Source organism: Mustela lutreola, chromosome 2 (genome assembly GCF_030435805.1).
Source record: "Mustela lutreola isolate mMusLut2 chromosome 2, mMusLut2.pri, whole genome shotgun sequence".
NCBI lineage: Eukaryota > Metazoa > Chordata > Mammalia > Carnivora > Mustelidae > Mustela > Mustela lutreola.
The window spans coordinates 5235153-5254852 of NC_081291.1; the positions used below are offsets into that span (position 1 = coordinate 5235153).

A 19700-nucleotide genomic window follows, 5' to 3' on the forward strand; every position below is an offset into this window, starting at 1 on the left:
GAGAGTGATGGGAGGAGGAGCAGAGGGAGAGAGAAAGAATCTTAGGCAGGCTCCATGCCCAGCTGGGCCACTGCAGGACTCCATCTCATAACCCTGAGATCAGAGCTTGAGCTAAAACAAGAGTCTGATGCTTAATGGACTGAGCCATCCAGGCACCCCTCTTTTTGCTTTTTTTTTTTAAACCAACAAATCTTTTAAGCTTCAAGTAGTTTTTTTTCTTTTTTTTTTTTAAGTTTTATTTATTTGACGCAGAGAGATCACAAGTAGGCAGAGAGGCAAACAGAGAGAGAGAGAGGGAGAGGGAAGCAGGCTCCCTGCTGAGCAGAGAGCCCTATGTGAGGCTCGATCCCAGGACCCTGAGATCATGACCAGAGCCGAAGGCAGAGACTTAACCCACCGAGCCACCCAGGCACCCCATATATATATATATTTTTTTTTAAGATTTTATTCACTTATTTGACAGAGAGAGAGCACAAGCACAGGGAGGGACAGTGGGAGAGGGAGAAGCAGGCTCCCCACTGGGCAGAGAGCCTGATGTGGGCTCCATCCCAGGACCCTGAGATCATGACCTGAGCCAAAGGCAGATGCTTTAGTGACTGAGCCACCCAGGCGCCCCGACTTTATTTTTTTTTTTAACTTTGTTTTTGGGTGTGTGTGTGTTTGTTTAACATGACCATTAGAAAAAAAATAAAATTCAACATGTGACTCACATTCTGTTTCTATCAGATGGCCAGAGGCTAAGAAGTTCACTGTGGTTCATGTGTGTAAGTATGATCACGAAGGGGCTCTCCTTTTCCCCATTATCTGCTTCCGGAAGGATCGAATGAGGGTTTTAGTTCTTTTGAAAATAAAAATTGAGACACACGTTGCGAAATCATGAGCAAAGGAAATTAAAATCAGTTGTCAGGTAGTAGGACTAACCAGCGCTGTCCTCAAGAAATCTGGGAGTGTTCACCCTCTATCCTGGGAACATATTTCTGTGGACTTTGAAACTGCCCACTTTTTAAAAAAAACAAACTGAAGAACAAAGAAGAATGAAATGTTCTGAGGTTGCTTTTATTACAAGGATTTTGCGAGCTCCGCCCGGACACCCCGGGCGATGGGTCATCGCAGAGCACCCACACACCGGAGCACGGTAAGGGCACTGGGCGCCCATGGAAGCCCTGGTCCCCCAGACAGTCAATGTGACTGAATCCGCCTTCGAGGGCTGGCCTGGCTGCCCCCAAATGGTCCCTCCAGGTCCCCGACTCCTCACGTGGGCAAGGAGTAGGTCTCAACACCGCTCAGTCTCACGCTTCCAGGAATCTATGCCCTGTAGCCCTACAGCTCTGTCCTCAGAGGATATCACCTGCAGCTCCCCCACTCGGAAAAGGGGACATCTCCACTCGTGAGCTGCTTCTCTGTCCACGAGGCTCCAGATGGCCCTGTCTTGAGCCCCTGGCGAGGCAGGAAGCGGCCACATGCCGGGCCAGAGTCAGAGTCACTATCCTCTATGAGCCTGAGACCAGGCCCCAGGGAGGAGGCTAGGAGGCCGCTTCAGTCTCTGTGGGCCGGATCAGCATCGTGGTGGCCTGTAGTGGGTAGTAACGGCCCCGCCAGGTCTTCCAGAAGATGCCCTTCTTACGCTGCTGCCGCTGGTGTGGGATGGAACGGAAGTACTGGCCATTGAGGTTGGAATGGCCACAGGTGCCAAACCACCAGCCACCTGGTGGGGTCCGAGAAAACAGAACCCGGTCAGGCTGGGGTCCTCGTGCCTCCGCTGGGGCTGGGATGGAGAGGAGGCTAGGGGGCGGACTTTACAAAACTTTAGAGGGGAAGACATTTCTAGTGATCATCACACTGTGTCCGGAGGTTGTGACAAAGGCCCCCCCCCCACTTCCCAGAACTACAGCTTTCATGCCTATGACTGTGGCACATTCCTTTTCTGTACCTGGCACATGGCAAATGTTTATTTTATTTATTTATTTATTTATTTTTAAAAAAGATTTATTTATTTATTTGACAGAGAGAAATCACAAGTAGATGGAGAGGCAGGCAGAGAGAGAGAGGGAGGGAAGCAGGCTCCCTGCCAAGCAGAGAGCTCGACGCGGGACTCAATCCCAGGACCCTGAGATCATGACCTGAGCCGAAGGCAGCGGCTTAACCCACTGAGCCACCCAGGCGCCCCTGTTTATTTTATTTTTAAAGGATTTTATTTATTTGACAGAAAGATAGAGCGAGCGAGCACATGCAAGGGGAGCAGCAGGCAGAGGAAGAGAGAGAAGCAGGTGTCCTGCTGAGCAGAGGGAGCCCAGTGCGGGGCTCGATCCCAGGACCCTGGGATCATGACCTGAGCCGGAGGCAGATACTTAACAGATTGAGCCACCAACATACCCTAATGGCATATGTTTATTAAAGACTTTCTATGATCATTGTCCGGCTCATCAATTTATATATTAGACTGACCCACATGAAATTACTGGTTTTCCGTCATTTTTTGACCCACCAAAAAGCGGCCTCACGATTTTACTTTACAGGGCCTAGGCTCTGCCTCTGATTTCATTAGAACAAAACAGGGTTTATCTTGGTGGGTTTGTCACATGCCAGCCACTATCCCATGAATGTCATCTCAAAATAAGCCTATGGAGCGGGCACTGGCTACACCCATTTTAAAGATGGCAAACTGAAGGCAGAGGCTAAGTCAGCTGCCCAAAGGCAAACAGCGCTTATGGAGAAATGGAGGCAGAGAATCGGTGGAATTTGGCCTTGAAGGCAGGACAGGGACGCGGAAAGGGGGGGCAGGGGAGGTCTTGCCCTTGAGGTACAAGGCAGTACGGGGAAGGGCAGAGCTTGCTCACCAGAGAGGCTCTTGGCACAGTTCTTGTCCCCACGGAGGTCGTGGTCCTGATCCCAAGTGGAGAAGGGCAGGGAGAGACCACTGGGCACCACAGTGGTGGCCCCCAATTCACTGGCCACGGGGGCTGTAAGTTGCAGGCTGTAGGCGGTGTCCTCACCGCCCAGGTGGACGGGGAACTGCAGCGACTCGGCGTGGCCCTCCCAGTCATGCAGCTGCACGGCCAGGCGGCTGCCGCGGTCCCCCAGGATGCGGTGCACTTTCTCCAAGCCTAGCCAGAACTCACCTACCAGGGAGAGGCCGATCAACAAGACAGACCCGTCTCTATGCCCCCTCCTGCCCCCAGTGCCTCTGGCCCCCCACTGGAAATACCCACCTTGGGGGTCTCCAAAGCCAGCCTTGTAGGCTTCCCAGGGCTGGTTAAAGTCCACAGAGCCATCCTGGCGTCTCTGAATTACAGTCCAGCCTCCATCTGCCCAGAAAGGTGCAATGTCATCAGGAGGACCCTGCTGGCGGGGGATTCGGACTCCCCACCTGACTCTCAAACCCCAAACTGCCTCCAAATCTGGAAAGGGCAATGTTGCTTTCATACAGCCCAGAAGGACTGGAGGAAGATGGTCAAAGGTGGGCTGGCCACTGGGCAAGGGGCTCAGCCTGGAGCATTGATTGTCCCAAGGACCCAGTGGGGAGGGATAGGGTAGCAGAAATCTAGAGGGCTTCTCGGGGCCTTCGGAACCTGGCTCAACAAGGGGGTAGTGGTGGGGAGACACATCTGACAGAGAGATGACCCCAGGAGGCCCGTGAATCCTACCTGAGGTCATCTTGCAGTTAACCAGGAAGGGTGGGGACTCCTGAGGCTGGATCTGGAACAGTCCACTCTGCCTCTCTCCCTCGTCAAACAGCTCTTGGCAGTCCCTGGGCAGCCCTGAAGGGCAGGCAGAGAGAGGAGCAGGGAGAGTGAGGCAGGAGGGTTCCCAGGAAACAGGCATGTGAGGGGCTGGGCAGTGGGTGACGGGGACATGCGGGGGCAGTCCTAGGTTCACAAAGGCTCCCTCCTGGATGGTCCCTGAGTCATCCTCCCTCCTCCCACACCGCCCTCCGACCTCTGGCCACACAGCCTTCCCCGCCCCACGCGCCCTCCTGCCACAGGGACTTTGCACATGCCAGTCATGCTGCCCAGGGCCCTCTTCCCTCAGGCCTTTCCTGCCTCATTCTAAAGATCCCAGCTTCTAGAAGGGATGCCTTTCCTGACTCCCAGACCAGGCCAGCCTCCCAAAAGGAGCACTGATGATTTCCCACTCCCAACACCACTAGGGTCATCTGGTGGTCTCTCCGCCACTGAATGAGGATAACATGGGGCCAGGGACAGAGTGGCTCTTTGCCCACAGTCTGGCACCAGTGCCCAGGCTGATCCTAGCCCACAGCAGGTGTTTAATAGAGACTGGAGGAATGACTGAGTGAGAAGCTGGGCCAGAGTGGGGAAGGGGAAGGGGAGCCAAGCTGAAGTAGCCCTGCTTTGTCAGGGGAGGGCCTACATGGGGTCTGCAGGGGTGGGTTTCCAGGAGGGGAAGGACTGATGAATGGAAGAGGAAAAGAAGGAGGGGAGGAGGAAGAGGGGCCCCTAGAGGTGCAAAAGCTGGGGAAGTCCCACCCCCAGCCCAGCCAGGAAAGTAGGGGAAAGGTCGCCAGGGGGAGGGGGAAGTCCACACCGGAGGGGGGGCGGATGGGGGGATGGGGGCAGGGCCAGCATGACTGGAGACATTTTCCGGCCCCTGGAGCAGCTCCCCTTTCCCCTACTTTCTTCTCTTCCAATCTGGACGGCACCCGGCCAAACCACCAATGTGGCTTCCATTAACACCAGCTGTTTGTCTCTCCAGCTCTGAACCTTCCCCTACTTGGCAGGGCTGAGCCCCGAGTCTGGGAGTCCCCAAACCCATGCACCCCACAGCTCACATCCCCCAGCCCAGACCCATGGCTGCTGGCTAGCTCCAAGCCCCTCCCAGGGGGGGACGGTTGGGAGGGTACCCTGGACCCTTACTGGCCTGGGATGGAGGAAGTGTCAGCGAGGGAGCTGGAGGGTGAGGAGGGGAGGAGGAGCTCTCCAGCTGAGAGGGCGGACAGCCAGCCCCAGCCCCCGGGTGCGAAGGGGGAAATCCGAGCTCTCACTGTCGGCTGTGGCTGCGCAAAGCTCTCCGCGCCAGATTGCGGTGATGGGACAGGAGGACTACAGGGAAGCCAGTGGCAACGGGAGCCCTGAATTTAGGGTGGGGACAGAGAAACCAGGAGCGGGGATCCTGTGCCAGACACACAGACACATCTGCGGGAGGAGATTTGGGGCGATCTGGGATGCGCACTAGAGGACCCAGAACTTGTGACAGTCGCAAAGGCTCATTGTTAGCACGAATGGGGGAAAAGGAAGGGGGGGGGGTGATCAGAGACTTTGGGACCAAGAGAGAGGTGAGGGACCGATGTGTGGGTCAGGAACCCTGGATTTGTAAGAGATTCAAGAGTGAGTGGTGTGTCTGGGCAGGGACATGGAGGTTCCCTGCCTTTGCCCCCCTCCTAGATCTGCACTCCAAGAGACCACAGAGCGCCCAAGCTCAGAACCCCCATCCCAGGCAGCCATCTCTCTTCAACCAACCAGAACTCCAGGATCCCTAGCTAGCACCCTCTTGTCCACCACTGTGCCCTCAGAGGAGGTCCCAGCCTTCAGGAAGGTGTCCTTTCACTGCAACACCCCCTTCCCCATGCCCCTGCAGCTCTGTTTCCTCCTGGACCCTCTTCCCCAACCCCTGCTCCAGCTAGTGGCCAGTGAGGCTTTGGGGAGAGCCACTGGAAGGAAGAAGGATGGGGTGGCCTGGCTGGTCAGAGGCAGGGAGGAGGTGGGATGTACCCCCATCGGCCCTTTACCTGAGACAAGTGAGCCCCCAGGAACCCAGAGCTGGGGCCTCTCCTCTTTCCAGTAAGGTGGACCAGACCAGGAGGGGGACAGAAATGGCGCGTGTGTGTGTGTGTGTGTGTGTGTGTGTGTATGGTTGGGGGCGGGGGCTTGCCAGAGGACAGCAAAGGACCGGACACTCACTGCGCAGGCGGCTGATATTGTGAGCAGGGTCCCCGAGCTGCACCGTCTTGGGAAGCCTCTTCTTCCTGGCAGGCTTGGCCATCCCGTGGTCCAGGTGTGTGGGGACCAGGAGACCCACCTGGGCAGGACAGGAGGAGAATATCAGGTCTGGCTGGCTCCCTGGGCTCTAAGCTGCTTAACCGGCCTCCAAGTCCACACCCACAGATCGAGCGAGCTTCGACCTCCTGCCCCACCCCGGGCAAGCATCAGCACCTGGCTTTGCAGATTCTGTATTTTCAGGTGCTGCTTCTCCAGGTGCCGCTGCTGCTGGGCTACCTTGTGGACGAGATGCTCAATCCTGCTGTTCTGAGTCTTGAGCTGAGTCTGGGAGAGCGAGAAAACAGTGGTCAGGACCCGGTCTTCGGCGGCAAGCCTCCCCATCCATCCCCTGGTCTCTCCCTCCCAGGGAAGCCCGGACGCATCCCCCTCCCAGTCCCCACTGGTCCCACCGTTTAAGACCCGCGGGGGAGAAGCAGGAGCACCAGGACCTGCAGGCTGCGGAGAGTGTCGGGGACAGCTTCGCCACTGGGGCCCGGACCGTCGGGCGCGCGCGGGGGCGCGGCGGACCCCCCGGAGTCCTTGCAGGCTGCCCCGCAGGCGCTCAGGCGCCGCTCCAGCGCGCCCAGCTGCCCCCGGGTGCGCTCCACGTGCTCGCGCAGCCCGTGGCCGAGCTGCAGGAGCCCGTGCGCCAGCACGTTCACCTCGTCCCAGGACGCGAAGCGCGGCGGCGCGGGAGGGGGCGCGGGGCGGCCCTGCGCGCTCAGCAGCCCGGCGGTGGCCGCACACAGCATGAGGGCTGCCGAAGCCGTCGGAGCGCGGCGCATCCTTCCGGGGGTGGCCTGGACTCGGGGACGCCGGGGCTCGGGAGTCGAGGGCTGGAGACGCGGCGGCCCTGGCGGAGACTCACTCACGTGAGCAGCCACAACCACAAAGGAACCTCAGATCACAGCCTCCGGCCCTTTGGGTTTGGTTTATCCCCGCGACTCCCCCTCTTATAAGGCCGGTGCAGAGGGTAGCGGGAGCCTCGGAGGCGGGGCGCAGGGAGTGCCAGGGGCGGGGCCGTGCGGCGGGGGTGGGGTTCTGTGCTCCCGGGGTCGGCTAGTTCTGCGTGTGGAGGGGCGCCCTGGGGGTGCAAAGCTCTAGCTCCTCCCCGCCAGGCCTCGGAGGGTCTTCTCCGCCGACGATGCGAGACGTAACTCTCCCCGGCCCCCATTCCAAGCGCTGGATCTCAAGCCCTCCACGCCGCACCCGCTGCGCTCAACGGGGACCCTCGGGGCTGGGGGGTCCTCCGGACTCTGCTCCCCAAGTCAGAAGCTGGGGAGAGGGCGGAAAGAGACGAATAAGCAAGGGCCCTGGTGCGCTGGGTCCAGCAAGGCGGGGCATGGAGCCCGGGACCCCTCCAACACCCCCGCCTGCAGAGACTTCCCGGAGAGGAGAGCAGCCCAAGGCCCCGGGCTGGACCGCTGGGGAGCCGTCTCGGGGCTCCCACGCTCCTTCCCGCTCACGGATTCATCACTGCAGATGTGTTCCTGGGATCGTCTAACGTCTCTCATCGCACTTCCCGCAACTGAGCGCCCTAAGGCTGGCCCCGGGGTCTCTCTTGTTCACCCTCTAGCTCGGGGCTCACTCCCCAGTCTTACCTCTACCCCAGGGTCTGTAGTGTCGTCAATCTTGGCCTGTATCAAAGCAGACACCTCAGAACAGGATAGAGGAAAGACGGGCTCCTCCTGCTCATTCATTCATTCAACAAACAGTCCTGTTATCAGGTAGTAATTCCCAGGCTACTGGAGAAAGCCCAACACTCAGCCTGGGGTAGGAGGCAAGGCTGGGACAAAAGAAGCACTAAGTGCGGCTGTGGGGCTGGACCATGTCCATTCCGAAAGTCCAAGCATTCAGGCAGCAAACATTTATTTTTTTTTTTTTTAAGATTTATTTATTTTGAGCGAGAGCGTGCTGGCTCATGCTTATTCCCGAACCAGGGTTGGGGGAGAGGCAGAGGGCGAGAATCTTTCCAGCCGACTCCCTGTTGAGCCAGGAGCTGGATGGAGGGCCTGATCCCACCACCCCTAAGATCATGACCTGAGCCAAAACCAAAGCGTCAGTCGCTTCACTGACTGAGCCACCCAGGCGCCCCTCATTCAACAAACTTTGACTGAAGTCCTCTCCCTCCTCCCCCACCAGCCCCACTCTACCCTGTCAGGAAATTGAGGCTGGCAAAGAAAAGCCTGTGTGCCAGGAAGAACCCTGGGCAGGTTGGCTTGGAGCTCCAGCAAGAACAGAGTTGACTCAGCAGGGCTGGAAGCCAGCTCAGCCTCTGGAATCTGAAACTGCATACCCTGGGGCTGACTGGCGGGTCAAGACTCATGCACTTGGCCCAGCCCCCGGGCCAGATGCCAGGCTGGCTGATCCGGGGCAGCCGTGACAGGCAGATGGGGAGGGCAGGAAGGAGAGTCTTTCTGCTGCAGGGAGTAGATCCAGACAGCCACCATCTGCCGCTGGCAGCCGGCCTGCCCATCCCCCAGGCCCTGGCCTCTCTCCCTGGGTGGGTGATACAGGTGTCAGGGGTGCTGTCTTCCCTCCCGGCTTCTCACTCTGAGAGAAATGATCAGTTACTTTCTCAACCTGATGATGCCCTTTTGGGCTTTGTCCTCTGGGCCTGGTTTCAGAGGGCGCAAACCAGGCCAAAAGTTCTTAGAGGCACCTGCTGTGAAGGTGCTATGAGAAAGAATTTGTCCAGGGGCCCCAGGAACTGGCTCTGGACAGCATCCTAAAAAAATGCCCCCCCCAGGGGCACCTGGGTGGCTCAGTGGGTTAAAGCCTCTGCCTTCGGCTCAGGTCATGATCTCAGGGTCCTGGGATAGAGCCCCGCATCGGGCTCTCTGCTCAGCGGGGAGCCTGCTTCCCCCTCTCTGCCTGCCTCTCTGCCCATTTGTAAGCTCTCTGTCAAGTAAATAAATGAAATCTTTAAAAACAAACAAACAAACAAACAAACAAAAACTGCCCCGCAACATCCCTCTGACCCAACAATGAAACAGTCCACCACCACCACCACCCACCCCCCCACCCCCCCGCCACCCTTCTCAGTTGTTTCTTGAGTACCTGCTGTGTGATAGATTCTGTACTGGGGCCATAATGGTAGGTAAGACACTCCTATTCCCCATGTCAGCTACTCTGGTCAAAGCAAATAACATCAGGAATGCGACACGTGGCCTTGGATCTCTCACCAAACCAGGGAAGCAGTGAGATGGACTTTTTTTTTTTAAAGACAGATTTTTTTTTAAGATTTTATTTATTTATTTGACAGAGATCATAAGTAGGCAGAGAGGCCCGAAGAAAGAGAGAGGGGGAAGCAGGCTCCCTACTGAGCAGAAAGCCCGATGCGGAGCTCGATCCCAGGACCCTGGTTATCATGACCTGAGCTGAAGGCAGAGGCTTTAAACCACTGAGCCACTCAGGCACCCCTGGACTGTTTGTTTTTTTTTTTTTGGAGATTTCATTCTGGCACAGTACATGGTCTCATGAATTGTATCTTTCCATCTGTGTCTCTAGAACCTAGGTTACAAAGGGTCCCTCTGTCCCTCTTTACTAATCTCGTCTTCGGTCTTCTGGGGGGTGGGACAGTCTGTCAGCAGAGAGACTGCTTGTAATCAAAATAGCAGCAAACACCTACTGTGTTCTTAACATAATGCTCCTATTATCCTAAAGTGATTATGTATTCACTGAATCCTCATAGCAACTCCAAAGGAGTTAAGAGCTATTATTATTCTATTTTATAGACGAAGACACAATATAAGATTAAGTCCTTGTTGAAATTCTCATGATGATCTGGACAGAGCTAGGAATTGACACCGGGCTAGCTGACTCACAACTGTGTTCTTGGGAGCCGCGATATGCCGCTTTGTTCATAACAGCTCTGTGATTCTTGCCTCCTGTCACCCGTGCCCTTACATCCCTGTGGTGTAACCAAGAGGATGTTATTGAGATGATGGTGTGTGCAACTTCCTAGGTCAGATCATGAAAAACCATGTGGCTTCTGTCTTCTGGATTAGATCAGTTACTCTGGGAGAAGCTGGCCTTCCTGCTGTGAGGACACTCAAGCAGCCCTTTGGAGAAATCCACAGGGTGTCATGATGAACTGGCCCTCTCTCCCACAAAGATCAACATCAGCCTGTCGCCAGGCAAGGGAGCTATTCTGAAGATTGATTGTTAGAGAAAGGGGGGAGGGGCAGAGGTAGAGGAAATAGAAGCCGACCCCCCACTGAGCCCAGAGCCTGAGGTAGGGCTTGATTTCAGGATCTGAACCAAACTAGAAAGTCGGCACTTAACCGACTGAGCCACCCATGTGCTTGTAAGGGGGTTATTTTGGAAGCAGATCCTGCAGCCCCAGTCCAGCTTCCAACTGATGCAGCCTCAGCTGATACGTGTTAGCAACGTCATAAGGCACACCCCCAAGCCGGATCCAATATGCAGCTAACTCAATAGATAGCTAATACCATAGCCAATGACTTTTCGTCCCGCTCTATGCCCGGGCACTATTTTAAGTATTTTACATACATTCATTCACTTAGTATGCCCAATGAGGTTGGTATGGTCCTGTTTTAATCTCCGTTTTATTTTTAAAGATTTTATTTATTTATTTGATACAGAGAAAGAGCACAAGCAGGCAGAGTGGCAGGCAGAGAGAGAGGGGGAAGCAGGCTCCCTGCTGAGCAGAGAGCCAGCTGAGGGGCTGGATCCCAGGACCCTGAGACCATGACCTGAGCCAAAGGCAGAGACTTAACCCATTGAGCTACCCAGGAGCCCCGTATTTTTTTTTTTTTTAAGATTTAAAAAATTTATTTATTTGACAGAGAATGAGAGAGGGAACACAAGCAGGGGGAGTGGGAGAGGGAGAACCAGGCTTCCCATTGAGCAGGGAGCCCTATGTGGGCCTTGATCACAGGGTCCTGGGATCGTGACCCGAAGGCAGCCACCCAATGACTGGGCCACCCAGGCACCCTTACTCTCCATTTTAAAGAAGAGCAGGGGCAGCTGGCTGGCTCAGATGGTAGAGCTCAGGACTCTTGATCTCAGGGTTGTGAGCTCAAGTCCCATGTTGGGTGTGGAAACTACTTAAAAAAAAAAAAAAAGCAGAATGTTCTCTCTCTCTTTTAAGAAGTTTTTATTTATTTATTTGACACACAGAGAGAGAGTGAGAGAGGGAACACAAGCAGAGGGAGAGGTAAAGGAAGATGCAGGCTTCTTGCAGAGCAGAGAGCCCGATGCGGGGCTCGATCCCAGGACTCTGGGATCAGGACCTGAGCCAAAGGCAGATGCTTAACGACTGAACCACCCAGGTGCCCCAAATTAAAACAGAAGTTTAAAAAGTTAAAGAAAGAAGAGAAAACAGGTACAGAGAGGTCACGTGACCTGAGAGGCGGTGGGAGGGGGCTTGTCTCCCAGGAAGACTGGGAGCTATTATTGGGCTTAAACCAGCTGCAAATGTCTTCTTCTTCTTCTTCCTCTTCTTCTTCTTCTTCTTCTTCTTAGAGATTTTATTTATTTATTTGACAGAGAGATCACAAGTAGATGGAGACGCAGGCAGAGAGAGAGAGAGAGGGAAGCAGACTCCCCGCTGAGCAGAGAGCCGGATTCGGGACTTGATCCCAGGACCCTGAGATCATGACCTGAGCCGAAGGCAGTGGCTTAACCCATGGAGCCACCCAGGTGCCCCTCATCTTCTTCTTTTTAAGATTTTATTTATGGGACACCTGGGTGGCTCTGTTGGGTAAGTGTCTGCCTTCGGCTCAGGTCATGATCCCAGCATCTTGGGATGGGCTCCCTGCTCAGCACGAAGCCTGCTTCTCCCTCTCCCTCTACCCCTGCTTGGGTTCCCTCTCTTGCTGTGTCTCTCTCTGGGTCAAATAAATAACTAAAAAATCAGAAAGAGAAAGAGCAAGAGAGAGAGAGAGAGAGAGCACGAGCGCAAGCGGGGGAAGTGGCAGACAGAGGGAGAGTGAGAAGCAGGCTCCGTGCTGAGTGAGGAGCCCAATGCAGGGCTCAATCCCCAGACCCCTGGATCATGACCTAAGCAGAAGGCAGACGCTTAGCTGGCTGAGCCCCCCAGGCACCCTTGCAACTGTATTCTGTTTTGAGTTCTGTCAGGGGCTGACAGTGGGCGCAGTTAATGCCAGCCCCTGAGTTACAATCCTGTCACCTGCCCACATTTGCAGAAGCCATGGCCCCTCCGTCCTTTCTCCTCTGGCATCCACTTCACCCCTTGTCCATGTTTTAGGCACAGACCTTGCATGATCCTACACTGGGTCCCACTGGCCGAACCCTGCCTGAAGATAGATATGCTTGCTTGGGTCTGGCCAGAATTTTGAATATCAGGAGCTTCCTAACAAAAATCTAGATTTTTGGTTTCCTTGCAAAACTGGAAGGACCAGGAAGGGTGGTCTGCAGTCCTGCCCGTTTGCAATGGGGCCAGAGTGGATGGGAAGCTGTCTCTTTGGCCAGGGCAAGCCTTCCTACCCTGTCACTGCCGTGGGACACAGTCCTTTTTATGCTCTGTCTTTTGCACATCCCTAAGGGCTTTGGTCACTGCCTTTGGGCTGGTGATTTTCTGTCGCCAGTACCAGCCTCAGACCTGGGCAAGAGGGACTTCTATGAGGCCACTGCACTTAAAGGGTGAACTCCCCCTGCCAGCTGAGAAGTCCTGGGAGAAGGGGTGTGTTTACTGGAGCTTACAGACTCCTTCTAGACCAAGGGTACAGTGTTTCCATTTAGTGTGCTGAAAAAGTTCTGCAACCATGTAATGATGATGGTAGTACATCGTGTAATGATGATGGTAGTCCATCGTGAATGTACGTAGCTGAATAGTATAGTTTAAAATGGTTAAAATGGGGGTGCCTTGGTGGCTCAATTGGTTGAACGTCGCCTTCAGCTCGGGTCATGATCTCTGGGTCCTGAGATGGAGCCCCACATCCAGGCTCCCTGCTCAGCGGGAAGCCTGTGTCTCGCTCTCTATCTCCAGCTCCCCCTGCTTGTGTTCCGTGTGTGTGTGTGTATGTGTGTGTATGAAATAAATAAATAAATCTTAAAAAAAAAAAAAAAAGAAATCTTGGTAAGACAAAAAAGAAGTAATAAATCTGAACTTGGCCTTTTATATAATGCTGAGGATATATTTAATAAATATATTTAATAACAAGGATAGGACAGATTTTGTTATTTGACGACAGATAATTAGGGTATTAGTTTCCTATTATGGTTGTGTAACAAACATTCTCAGAACGTAGGGGCTCACAACCACATTCAGGGGACTTGGAGAGTGTTCGGTCCATTGGAGGTCACCCAAAAGTCGCCTGAGCCCCACTGGGAACGGATGATCCAAGGTGAACACTTGGTGTCTGGTGGCTAGCTGGGGCTATGGGACAGGACCCCTCGTTCTCCTCTATAGTACTGACTGAACTTATATGGTCAACACAGTGTTGCAAGAGACTAAGACCCAAGATCCAAGATATGTTTTTTTTTTAAGATTTTATTTATTTATTTGACAGAAATAAATGTGACAGAGATCACAAGTAGGCAGAGAGGCAAGCAAAGAGAGAGAGGAGGAAGCAGACTCCCTGTTGAGCAAAGAGCCTGATGCGGGGCTCGAACCCAGGACTCTGGGATCATGACCTGAGCTGAAGGCAGAGGCTTTAACCCACTGAACCACCCAGGCGCCCCAAGATCCAAGATGTTTTAAGCCTTGGCTTGGATCTCCTTTGCTGATGCCCCAGCAGCCAGCGCCACACAAGGGCATGGGTACCACTATGAGTGAAGCACTGGGGGCGATTAGTGAACACCCCCACCCCCGCAGTTTACTTGATGTCAAACTTCACATATTTTTTTAAAGGTTTTTATTTATTTATTTGACAGACAGATATCACAAGTAGGCAGAGAGGCAGGCTCCCTGCTGAGCAGAGAGCTGGGTTTGGGGCTCAATCCCAGGACCCTGAGATCATGACCTGAGCTGGAGGCAGAGGCTTTAACCCACTGAGCCACCCAGGCGCCCCAAACTTCACATATTTAGATAAATGGTATATGGACCTCCGTTGGTACTCTTGCCCTGGCCCTGCAGATGTTGGGGAGGACTTCTCCATGGCACTAGGGACTCCATGCAAATCAAGATCCTGGCATTGCTATCACAGAGATCCCCGGTCTGGGGGCCAGAACCAGCACTGGCTCGCTTCATATGTTCTGCAGATGTTGATTACCTATCATGTGCCAAGGCCCTGTGCCATCCGGTGGGGATACAACCCAGGGCAGGTCGACACAGTCCTGTGCTCAAGACTTCACAAATCGGTAGGGGACCAGGGCCCCGGGATGAATTACCAGCACAGAGCTGAGTTGAAGTCAAGTTGTTACCACGTGGCATTTTGCAGACATCTGACTACATATGCATTAACTTTAATATTGCAGATCTTTCTTTTTCTTCCCAGATTTGCAAGAAGGTATGTTTTGTTTTCAAATCCCACATGCTTTTGTAGGGGCTTAAAAAGAACTTCCCCTTTAGGCTCTTTCTGGAAAAGCTTGCCCGAGAAGACAGACCCCATGACCCTGCAATTTCTTTTTTTTAAAATTTTTAATTCCGGGGGCACCTGGGTGGCTCAGTGGGTTAAGCCGCTGCCTTCAGCTCAGGTCATGGTCTCAGGGTCCTGGGATTGAGTCCCGGATCGGGCTCTCTGATCAGCGGGGAGCCTGCTTCCCTCTCTCTCTCTCTCTGCCTGCCTCTCTGCCTACTTGTGATCTCTCTCTCTGTCAAATAAATAAATAAAATCTTTAAAAAATTTTTTTAAAATTCCGAACTAACTTCAGCTTATAGAAATGTTGCAAGAGGTCATAGACTTCCTGTATACTCTTCATAGAGATTTGCCAATTGTTAACTTACTACACTAGATTTACCATTCTAACGATCCATAAATCCCATGTAGGAATAGATACAGGAATGGAATACACACACACACACACACAATATATATATATATATGTATATATATATTTATATAAACACAAAAATATTTTGAGAAATGAATATGTCAAACATTTACAGAGAGAGACACATGTATAATACACACACATGTAGAGAGCTACATAACATACAAAGAGATATATAACATACACACATACATAAATATATATAATACACATATGCAGGGACATATTAATACATACAGATACATACATAGCACAAACTCTACATGTATATGGAGAGAGCCGCATTTATGTACAGAGACACGCACATACATACACATGATATATACACGGAATATATTAGTCATGCCCATAAATACAAAATACACATGTAGATACAGATATGGATATAATAAGCAGGCACAGAGGGAAAAAGAAAGGTGACATATACTCTTTCACACACATGCACACACACATTGATTTTTTTCTGAACAGGGTGAAGGTGTGTTGCACACACGATGTGTGGCTCTGCCTTGGGCTTGGATCTTGTGCCGACAACAAGGCCACTCTCCCGGGCTCCGCAGCACGGTTCGCAACGGAAGGAAATGTGACCCTGACACATCGCCATTATCTACTCTGTGGTTCATATTCCACCGTGTCCTTTCCAGCTGGTTTTCTCTTGGGATCTCATCCAGGATCACATGCTGCCTTTGGTTTCTGTGTCTCTTCAGCCCCCTGTCCCCCTTCATCTGGACCAATTCCTTGTTCCTTTTTTGTCCTTCAGGGCATGGACATTTCTGAAGTCTCCACACCGGTTATTTATAGAGGGTCCCTTGCTTTGCATTTGTCTTCCTCTTGATTAGACATTTTTTGGGCAGTGATATTTTGTCCTCCTCTGTGTATATCAGGAAGCACGTGATGTCCGTCTGTCCCTTGCCAGCACTGTTTGTTGTGATTTTTTTTAAAAAAAGATTTTATTTATTTATTTAACAGAGAGAGAGATCACAAGTAGGCAGAGTTAGGCAGAGAGAGAGGGGGAAACAGGCTCCCTGCAGAGCAGAGAGCCCAATGCGGGGCTCTATTCCAGGGCCCTGAGACCATGACCTGAGCTGAAGGCAGAGGCTTAACCCACTGAGCCACCCACACGCTCCTGTTGTGATTTTTTTTTAATTTATTTTTTTATTGGGGGCATAACTGATATATAACATTATGCCAGTTTCAGGTATACAACACAATGATCCAATATTTGTATAGGTTGCAAAATGATCACCACTATACGTCTAATTGCCACCTGTCGCTCTTCATAGTTACAAAATGTTTTGTTGTAGTAATGAGAACTTTTAAGATCTATTGTCTTAGCATCTTTCAAATGCTCACTACAGTATTATTATTATTATTTTTAAATATTTTATTTATTTATTTGACAGGCAGAGAGGCAGGCAGAGAGAGAGGCGGAAGCAGGCTCCCTGCTGAGCAGAGAGCCTGATGCAGGGCTCCATCCCAGGACCCTGGGATCATGACGTGAGCCGAAGGCAGAGGCTTTAACCCATTGAGCCCGACCAGGTGCCCCTACAGTATTATTAACTATAGTGACCAAGCTGTATGTTACACCCCAGAACTTATTTATTTTAGAACTAGAAATTTGATCGAATAGTGATTATTTTAACTTTAAATTTAATACTGGATGGTCAGTCATGCAGGAAGCATGTGAACCTAGGACAGCCCAGAAAAGGGACCAATCCCACAAGGCAAGCCTTCCTGGGGCAGAGGCCCAGAAGCTGAGAGATACTAAGACCAACCAGATTAAGAAGGTAAGGAACGGATGGCCCAGATTGGAGGGAGAGCATGGAAAATGCACTATAGCCTGGGATGCATGCCCAGTCCCTCCCAGACAAACCCAGAGGGACACTGGGGTTGTTTATGTGGACACCCCAAGGGAAGCTGCTGGCCTCTGTCCAGGGAATGGCCCTCACCATCTCCAGCTACTGCTCATGCCCTTTCCTGCCAGCCTCTGGTCACAGCCAGGTCACCAGGAATAGTCAGCCTCAGGACAGGAGGCTCACAGGCTCAGAGAAAAAAAGGATGAGTCAGATTGTGGGTTGGTCCCCAGAAAGGAATGGGGCAGGGCACCCATGGGCACCCTGCCTCAGAGTTCTCCCAGCCTGGGAGCTGTGTGCATGTGAACCTGGCAGTCAACAGCTCTCAAATCACTAAGGAAGGAGTAATAACCATAAACGGCCCCTTTATTGAGTGCTCATCTCTGTACCCCTGGGCCCGTGCATGGCCCATGTTACATCATTCTCAGATCAGCCCTGAAAGGACAGTGTTCCTTTCCCTTTCTGACTGTCGGGAAGACTGAGGTTCAGAAACGTTCAGATACTTGGCCAAAGTCACACCGCTTGGAAGAGACAAGATTTTAATCTAGTTCTTTCTAGTTCCAAATCACTGGATTTTTTTTTTTTTTAAATCTTGCCTCTTTTTTGGTAAATGACAGTTTTGAATGCGTAATGCATTTACACTGCACCAAACCCCAAAAAGTCTAAAAAGATGCTGGAGAAGTCCCTTTTTCCTAATACTGTGTCAACACAAAACTTGGAGAATGTTTATCTATCACTTTTCAGGGGGTTTTGGTACATTTAAATATCCTCATTTAAAAATTTTTCTGGACATGGATGCCTGGTGGTTCATTCAGTTAAGCATCTGCCTTTGGCTCGGGTCATGATCCTGGGGTCCTGGGATCGAGTCCCACATCAGGCTCTCTGCTCAGCGGGGAGCCTGCTTCTCCCTCTACCTACTGCTCCCCTTGATTGTGCTCTCTCTCTTTCGCTCTGACAAATAAATAAAGAAAAAAATTTTTTGAAGATTTTATTTATTTATTTGACAGAGATCACAAGTAGGCAGAGAGGCAGGCAGAGAGAGAGTGAGGGAAGCAGGCCCCCCGCTGAGCGGAGAGCCTGATGCGGGACTTGATCCCAGGACCCTGAGATCATGACCTGAGCCGAAGGCATCGGCTTAACCCACGGAGCCACCCAGGTGCCCCAAAGAAAATCTTTTTAAAAATAAAAATAAATCAGGGCACCTGGGTTGATCTGTGGGTTGGGCCTCTACGTTCGGCTCAGGTCATGACCTCACGGTCCTGGGATCGAGCTCCACATCGGGCTCTCTGCTCAGCGGGGAGCCTGCTTCCTCCTCTCTCTCTGCCTGGCTCTCTGCCTACTTGTGATCTCAGTCTGTCAAATAAATAAATACATAAAATTTTAAAAATATAAAATAAAAAATTGTTATAGACAGAACGTTTGTATTCCCTTACAGTTCACATGTGGAAACCCTAAGCCCCCAGTGTTATGGTATTTGGAGACGGGGGCTTTTGCAAGTGATTAGGTTATGAGGGTGGGACCCCAATGATGACAGTGTTGTCCTTATAAAAAGAGACACAGAGAGAATATATGTGAGGATGCAGCGAGAGGTTGGCTGCCTACACTCCAGGAAGACAGCTCTCCCAGGAACCAAATCTTACCAGCACCTTGATCTCGGACTTTCCAGCCTCCAGAACTGTGAGCATTAAGTGTCTGTTGTTTAAGCCACTCAGACTGTGGTATTTTGCTGTAGCAGCCGAAGATGACTAATATAGCATGCTGAAGTCGAATGACATGGCTATAATTTGGCATGTTTCAAGGGCACAATGTAATTGGCACTGACATATATATATGCCTGTGAAACTAACACCATAATCAAGGTAATGGACATATCTATCACACCCAAGCTTCCTTTTGCTTCTATCTATCACATACAAGCTTCGTGGTGCTTCTTGGGAACCCTTTCCACTGGATTTTCCCACTTTCCTGTGTGTACTGGTGACTTGCTTTCTGTCCCTACAGAGTATGTTGTTTTTTTCCTAGAATTTTATATCCATGGCATCAGATAAAACACACTCTTTTTTTTTTGTCCGGCTTCTTTCACTCAGCATGTTTACTTTGAGATTCATTCCCGTTGGAGATCAATAGTATATTTATTTTGGGGGGCACCTGGGTGGCTCAGTGCGTGAAGCCTCTCTGCCTTTGGCTCAGGTCATGATCTCAGAATCCTGGGATCGAGCCCCGCATGGGGCTCTCTGCTCAGCAGGGAGCCTGCTTCCCCCTCTCTCTCTGCCTGCCTCTCTGCCTACTTGTGATCTCTCTCTCTGTCAAATAAATAAATAAATAAAATCTTTTAAAAAATAACGTATTTATGTTTAATGATAATATGGATAAACCACAGTGTCTTTATCCATTCCTCTGCTGAAGGACATTCGGATTGTTTTCCTATGAATAAAGTTGCTATGGACATTTATGGACAAGATTTTGATTGGACAATACTTTCATTTCTTTTGGTGGAATTTAGAAAAAAAATTTTTTTATTTATTTGAGAGAAAGAGTGTGTGCATTCGGTAGGGTCAGGGCAGAAGGGGGAGGGATAAGCAGACTCCCTGCTGAGCAGGGACCCCCCCCCCCCCCCCTGCCTAGTGCTGGGCTCAATCCTAGGACTCCAGGATCATGACTCAAGCCCAGGGTAGAGGCTCAACAGACTGAGCTACCCAGTTGTCCCTGCGGGGATTTTTTTTTTTTTTAAGCTTTTATTTCTAAGTACTGCCTACACCTGACATGGGGCTCTAACCCACAACCCTAAGATCAAGAGTCACATGCTCTACTGACTGAACCAGCCAGAGGCCCCAGGGATCTTTTTTAACATTTCATTTTATTCATTTTTATGTATTTATTATTATTTTTTAAGTAATCTCTACACCCAGTGTGGGGCTCAAACTCTGACCCA

General features: G+C 51.5%; 1 protein-coding gene across 1 annotated transcript; it reads right to left on the reverse strand.

Annotated features, from left to right (window-relative positions):
- Positions 1-1035: 1035 nt before the first annotated feature.
- ANGPTL4 (angiopoietin like 4) lies at positions 1036-7728 on the reverse strand. The gene is made up of 8 exons (XM_059159757.1): positions 7595-7728; positions 6443-7268; positions 6168-6278; positions 5916-6033; positions 3645-3758; positions 3210-3305; positions 2838-3119; positions 1036-1705 (listed from the first exon to the last, which is right to left on the reverse strand). Exons 2-8 carry the CDS (start codon positions 6776-6778, stop codon positions 1524-1526), a joined length of 1239 nt encoding a protein of 412 aa, XP_059015740.1. The 5' UTR covers positions 6779-7268; positions 7595-7728; the 3' UTR covers positions 1036-1523.
- Positions 7729-19700: the final 11972 nt, after the last annotated feature.